The sequence below is a fragment of the Mizuhopecten yessoensis genome, unplaced genomic scaffold (genome assembly GCF_002113885.1).
Source record: "Mizuhopecten yessoensis strain PY_sf001 unplaced genomic scaffold, ASM211388v2 scaffold715909, whole genome shotgun sequence".
NCBI classification, from domain to species: domain Eukaryota; kingdom Metazoa; phylum Mollusca; class Bivalvia; order Pectinida; family Pectinidae; genus Mizuhopecten; species Mizuhopecten yessoensis.
The window spans coordinates 60,279-67,382 of NW_018479852.1; the positions used below are offsets into that span (position 1 = coordinate 60,279).

General features: G+C 35.2%; 1 protein-coding gene across 1 annotated transcript; it reads left to right on the forward strand.

Annotated features, from left to right (window-relative positions):
• Window positions 1-310: 310 nt before the first annotated feature.
• On the forward strand, window positions 311-6,562 carry LOC110441372. Its single transcript, XM_021484489.1, has 3 exons — window positions 311-399; window positions 3,259-4,946; window positions 5,458-6,562. Exons 2-3 carry the CDS (start codon window positions 3,272-3,274, stop codon window positions 6,009-6,011), a joined length of 2,229 nt encoding a protein of 742 aa, XP_021340164.1. The 5' UTR covers window positions 311-399; window positions 3,259-3,271; the 3' UTR covers window positions 6,012-6,562.
• The last annotated feature ends 542 nt before the right edge of the window (window positions 6,563-7,104 follow it).

Sequence of the window (7,104 nt, forward strand, 5' to 3'; positions counted from 1 at the left end):
CCTCGATCTTACTTTTGAACAAATCGCTGCTCTCTATTGATTACCACTTTATTACATGTTATTCGGTGATTTTATTCTTTATCATTAATAACTAATTATCGGCCCCCATTTTGTTACACTCCACCAAAAAATATATAACAATCTTGAATGTAAATTCGGTATCCAGGTCGTTGTTTTGTTCTCACAATAATCTTAAGCTCCACACGTATTTAGTATATGTAAATGTTTTGTTCCGTATACGTATCTTCAGTCGGGAGAATAGTTGTTCCCCTTTGCATAGATCACGTGACCTACCTTTTACTGGGTGTCACTACACTGAAGGAAATCGAAGAACTGTTTCATTAAAGGAGAGGGGCGAATCATAATTTCCAACCTAATCAGCATTTGGCTAAGATAAAGGTATGTCCTATATATTATCAATATGTAATTGATTTGAGATTTCTAACAACAAGGAAGGTTCTTAGTTATCTAATGTTATGTCTTCACAAACCAAAAGCACTTTAAATTAGAAATGTGTACCAAAGTTCACTAGGCCACTAATGTTTTTACAGAAAACTTTAATACTGTCTAAAGAATATGGTTACATGGGTTTCGAACGGCTGTGTATTTGATTTATATCTTTACTTTGAGTGGATGGCTAATAAATCCTGAATCAAAATGAATTAGAGTATACTCGGAAGGAAATAACCTATATTCGTTTAAATATTTGAGTTTTACTGAAGTGTGTATCAACATAACAAATTGTTCCAGGGGTTGCACTTGATGTATACATCCACGTCAACATACGGGCATTGTGAAATGTTTCACACTAATTCAAATGAACTGCATTTTTTAGATAAAGTACCAAAACAATACTTGGAAAGTTTAAAACGAAATTATAAAGTATTATACAAATTGCCCTCCTAAAGTAATAATAAATTTGAGTGGAGTAAATATTTAACGAATACACAATCGTAACGTCTCTTGGGGAATACAGTTTTCTTATGCGTCTCAACCAAAGAAAATAAGTTCTTAGTTGCTCATTATCCAGGATTTTAGATAATTACATCTGTAAGTATACATTAGCTATTATGCACATTTAATAAGTCGATAGAACGATGGCGTCACAATTTTAATTTAGTCTCTGTTAAGAATTACAATTCGTACACACGGACACGACACGATTTAAATTACCAAAAATTAATATATAAATTGGTTAAAACTGCTTTTTGTTTTTAATTTTACATATATACTAACACTGTAAGTGTATGCTAGGAAATTTTGGCCAAGTCAAACTTTCGCCCTTTTCTTATAAAATCCGAATAAGCACGACACTTTTATTTAATTATTTCGTTAAGTATGCTATAAACTAATATTTGCTGCCATGGCAAATTCGTCCTTATGAGGGAGGGGAAAGATACAGAGAATCAAATTGTGACGAACATTTTCTGGTAAACAGTAATTCTTTATTGTTAAAAAACAGAAAATACCATAGGATTATCCTTCAAATTTACAAGTTAATAACCTAAGATAACTCACTTTAACGTAATAAGACTTCGAACAACCAGATCAAGACAATAACTTCTTTTGTTATTAGCAAACAAGTTAGAGAAACCAATTAGCTATAAAGTATGTTGAGTCTGCGGGATACCAATTAGGGATACACATGTTTGGATACTATTAACTTTGGACTTGTATTTCGTTATAATATCTGGGTAGAAAAGTGAGATTCGATTACAAATACATATATTAATCTACAGTTTAATCAAAGCAATTGAGAGACTCAAGAACTGTATAGCAATAAAAAAAAATATAAACACATGTTTCTGTCAGTCATACAGAAAGTATATCAAGAGGAAAAACATTTCCAGTGAGATATCATACTGGAATTTCCTTTGGAATGTAAACTAGTATTTTTCGCCAGTGGTATTACTATAACAACATTCAACCTATTACAATTGAGATTACATGTACATCATTTTGTGATGAGTTATATCAAACTTTATTGTCTCTCAAAGTCAATAATTAATCAAGTCATGGATCATTTCCTTCTTACTTTCACAATTTATTCTGAAGTGTAGATACCCAAGTATTCACATTAATAACCAACACAAGTAACCAACATTGTCTATACTGAATACTTGGCATCAAGTAAGACAGTATTACATACTGCACACATACTGATAAAACGACATGGATATAAAATCACAAGGGGATTGTACACAAACGTTATCTTTAATGTTACCGAACATTAGATAGGACTTTTTTTCAGGTGTGTGCATACTTTATATAATATCAATTTTTATTATCTTATATACATCTTTAACAGTGGTGAATAACACGACATGGACAAGGTGTTTATGGCGACAATCAAACTCTCATACGATGTTTATGTACTTCTAAATGTAACGTGCGGGCGGGCACTCATCCAACTACTGATCACGCTCGACGTTGCTGAACTAGTGAGCGGGTCCTGGGTTATAACGCATCATTGGAAAAGCTAACTTGCCAGTAAGGCAGTATTTCCCCCTCATATACCTTATCTGTTACATAAAGATATACTTTATGTATGCTTAATAAGGTAAATATTTCTTTTCTTTAACACATGTTGTTTGCGCTTTCATTTTTGATGCCAATTATAACACAGCTAGACACGTTACAGCCTACTCATTCGGAATACCTTTATTTAATCCCTTTTATAGCATGGTTACAGCCTTTATGATATACTTCTTCAGAGTGCCTTCTAAGTTATTATATGATGAATATGATATCAAAAGGCCTTGACTTCTTGGGCTGATATTGGAACTCCCGGATTTTTGCCTGAGTCTTTGTTCAAGAAAGATTGGTATTTCAGTAACCAGTATTTAAGTAATTTTAATTTTTATGACACGAACTTTAAAATCATCACCATAATGATTGTTCGGTTTCTAAAAAAACAACAGCAACAAATAAGAGTAAACCTCGTATGATAGTATAACACACCAAAATTACCGTGCATGTTTCGTACATCAGGTAACATTGTGCGATCTTACAACTGTATTTGGATACTCTTTCAATAAAACGAATTTAGTATTTAACATGGGGAATATGGAAATAGTCACTTACTGAAGCAATCACAAACTTGTACCCATTTTTTCGAGTTATGCACATTTTTAAGTTCGGTTTTTATTTATTTATTTGTGTTATATAAAAATAGTATCAGTAACATAATATGTCCATAGTGTTATGGAAAGGGTGCTGTAGATATATTAAATTGACTTATTGGTTTCAATTTTACAGTCCTGCTACAAGTATGGCTTCAAGGAAGAAAAAAGACTACACGAAGGTGTTGTCAATTACAGAGTGTAATATCTGCCATTTTGAGTTATACGAACCTCGTCGGATAGAGTGTGGACACGTCTTCTGCCTCCATTGTCTAAGTCAACACGTAAGTTGTTCGTCTTCTTGTCCAACTTGCAAGCGACCTATGAAACCAAAATTAGGAAAGGTCGAAAACTACCCTGTTGCTATGGAAATAGTACACCTGCTGCAGTCTCTTCAAAAGGTTGCAAGTTGCGGCCATATAGCAGATGAAGAAAGTAGTACAAAAGAGGATGGAAAAGGCGAGGAAGATGCGTATCAATATGAGGTAGTTGATTCTGACCCAGATCAGGAGGAGACTAAGACGTTACCTCAACACTCAAAGTCTGTCATGTCGAACGAAGTGTGCGATATACATGGACAAAGAGTAGTTTCTGTTTGTACCACTTGTGATGATGAACTTATCTGCGCCAAATGCAGCATCCATTCTTCCCACAATAAACTGGAGATATCTAAACATAATAGGCATCTCAAGCGACTTCTCGAAAAACAAAGAGCGGATTTACTCCAACGGGAAAAAGGTGACGGAGCAGAAGAAAACCAGTTGCAGGAAATGATCGAAAAGCAAGTTGAACAAAGGGAAACCATTAAAGACGAGATAGAAGAAATTGCCGAGGAAATGTTTACACAAATTCATATGAAAAAGGAAGAAATGCTTCGACCTATTGAGGAAAAAGCAGATGAATACGTCAGAAAACTTACAGAGTGGCAGGAGGATATCAAAGACAGGATATCTGAGTTCAGACACATCAGCAATAGGATTGGAAAACTTTCACATGATGACACACCAGACTACAGCAGAAAAGCAAAAAGATTGGTTAAACAAGCAAACATTGCACTCCAGATAGAAAACAAACCTGTACCACGTTACCAGAATATTGAGTTCACCAAGAATGACAAAGTCCTAGAAGATATGTCAGAACTTCAGTTAGGTGATGTAAAGATAGATGAAGTATCAATAGCGCAGGACGAGAAGAGTACAGCGTCCGATTTCATTTATGATCAAGAGGATCAGTACATGCCTTTTGAAATGACACCATTAGCTGCTGCCAAACCTAAAGAGGAAAAAGTTGCAAATCCAAATGCCAAAAAAGAAGAAGATCCTTATTACAGGCCGCCTCATTGTACTCGCCCACCACTTCCTCCAAAACCTCAATATCAAAATACCTCACAGGAAAATAAAGAAGACATAATCTACTATAACCTGAATGAAAACACATACGAAGATGCATGTACTACAAGAAAGCAAAGCTGTGATACGGAGCCACCCGAAGAGAAAGACGAGATTCAGGATGGTCATTATAATCCACCTCCCCTATCTCCGTTTTCAGGAACTTTTCGAAAATCTGTCTCAATAGCAATCGACATCCCCGCATTTCCACAGAGATTGCTTCACCGTGTATTTCTCCCCTTTCGACCTTCGGGGTTCACGGTTGTCCGAGGTTCTGTAGAAAACTACTTTACATTTGTCACCGAAAATTCCAATGTGAAAATGTTTAGACAGACTGGAGACTTCTATAGGACAATCACAGATCTCGTCCAGCCGTTTGATGTTGCAAGCCAACAACACGGAGAGTCATCGACGCCATTGTACATAACAGATGAAGGTAAATGATAACAACTTTCTGGTCGGAATATTAATACAAAACAAAATGTAGTTTTGTAACAATAATCGACAACAATAATAAGTGTTGTTGTGTCATGAATTTATATATGACCAAACCAAAACACAAACACATTTTGTTGTTCGTCTGTAACAATTAATAATGATACTGATAGATAAACAAAATGGAAATGGAAACATTCAATGAAAGTTAACTAAAATCGGAACAACACAATTTTGTAAGATATGTGAACTGGATTATGCAAGAAATCTGTCGCTTGAGAAGTCAAATAACAGGTGGATATCTCGTCTTACGATAACAGATGTTGTAACATATACTTTCTTTTAATTCTCGATTGGAAAACAGGTTATGATGGTAAATGGTAGCCAGTACCACACAAGTTAAAACGGATACCGTTGCATTAATAAGTCATTACTGTATATAAGACAATCCAAATTTCTAATGGAATACATTTCTATCCATCTTATTGAACTGATAGATTATTTTATTTTAGGACGAAGGACAGGAGATGGAAGTATCAGAGTGTATACCTCCGAGGGAGAATTCCAGAAAATGTTGGTTGGAAAGCTCAAGAAACCACAAGGAATTTCCATATCACGAGTGGGACTCGTTTACGTATGTGACGAAGCAAATATCCTTGTGTTTTGTCCAAAAACGGGGAAAAGGAAGAGGATCATTTCTACCATCGGGAAAAATCCAATTTTTAAACACCCTTTGTATGTGATGGTGAGCGCCACTGGGAAGATTCTAGTCTCCGATGTGGGCACCAGGGAGCTCAAAATTCATGACGAAACCCGAAAGTACACCGATAAATTCAAACCAGATGAGGACGAAGGGGAGCTTTACACAAGCTTTACTCCTGCAATGTGCGCCGAGGATTCCTCTTCGAATTACTACGTCATCGACCAGGAGAGAAACATACTATATATATTGCGCGGTGGGGGGAGGTCAGAGAAGCTGGTGCTACCACAAAAACCTCAGGGGCACGATGGAATACCAACAGCTGTTTCCTTTGCCAACGATACGGGCAACATTGTCGTGTTTTAGATAAACGGAAACAGGGTAATGTTTTGATAAAACAAACTTATTGCTGTACACACTCAAACAACGCAACACTACGTTAATCAACATTATACCACAACGTCGATCGTTAATTGACCTTTATGTAGTCCTGCTTTGTTATCAACCAAACACTTGTTGGATGAACTAGATAAAAGAGTTCAGAATCGCCTGAACTTGATCAACATAAAAACCACCCTAAATTTGCCAATGGCGTAAAAATCCTAAATGGACAATTAATACCATTCTGAACTCTTTTCTACGCTAAATTAAAGACGCTTTGGGTGCCCAATGAGGATACACACGATATTGTGGAGCAGTTCTACAACTACCACCATTTCTACTTTGAGTAACTAAGGGTATTTTATTTTACAACGGACTCACCAACACCCTATTTAAAAAATGAAATATCTAAAACATGTAGGTGATCAAATCGATATCCACGTAGTACATAGGGAACAAGTACACCTGGAATTTAAACATGTTGCTTAAAATTATTTATTCTATTTACCCTTTAACTTGGAGTTTAGTTTTTTCTACGTTTCAGTATTTGTTGCTCAATGTAATCGGTTTGACACAAAGCCAGACAGCATTGATGAATGAACACAATTATATATTAAAATCAATTATAATAGTAATTATATTGTTCAATGTTAAAAGTAATCCCATTGTTCAATGTAAATAGTTATCCTATTGTTCAATGTAAAAAGTAATCCAATTGTTCAATATAAATAGTAATCACATTGTTCAATGTAAATAGTATTCCCTTTGTTTAATGTCAAAAGTAATCCCATCGTTCAATAAAAATAGTAATCCCGTTGTTTTGTTTGGCCGAGACGTGAAAGATACACACAAAAAGGCAAGCATAGAAAGCTAATGTATTATTTAGCTGACATGTTTTGTTGTTTATACTTCTATTTTGTCTCGTTCACATTTAAAGACATAGAGCTTGGTTATAGACATGGGGAGCTCGTCCATACATAATGTATCGTTTACAAGTTGAACAATATACTTACATATGTACATATCATGTAAATCATGGCCCTAATATATACTTACTTTATACTACGGGAATTGTTCT

What these genes read in the sequence shown, in the direction of transcription:
- LOC110441372 (XM_021484489.1), top strand. Translation starts at nt 3,272, where the DNA reads ATGGCTTCAAGGAAGAAAAAAGACTACACGAAGGTGTTGTCAATTACA. An exon ending in ATTGTACATAACAGATGAAG is followed by an intron (nt 4,947 to 5,457) that starts GTAAATGATAAC and finishes ATTTTATTTTAG; the next exon opens with GACGAAGGACAGGAGATGGA.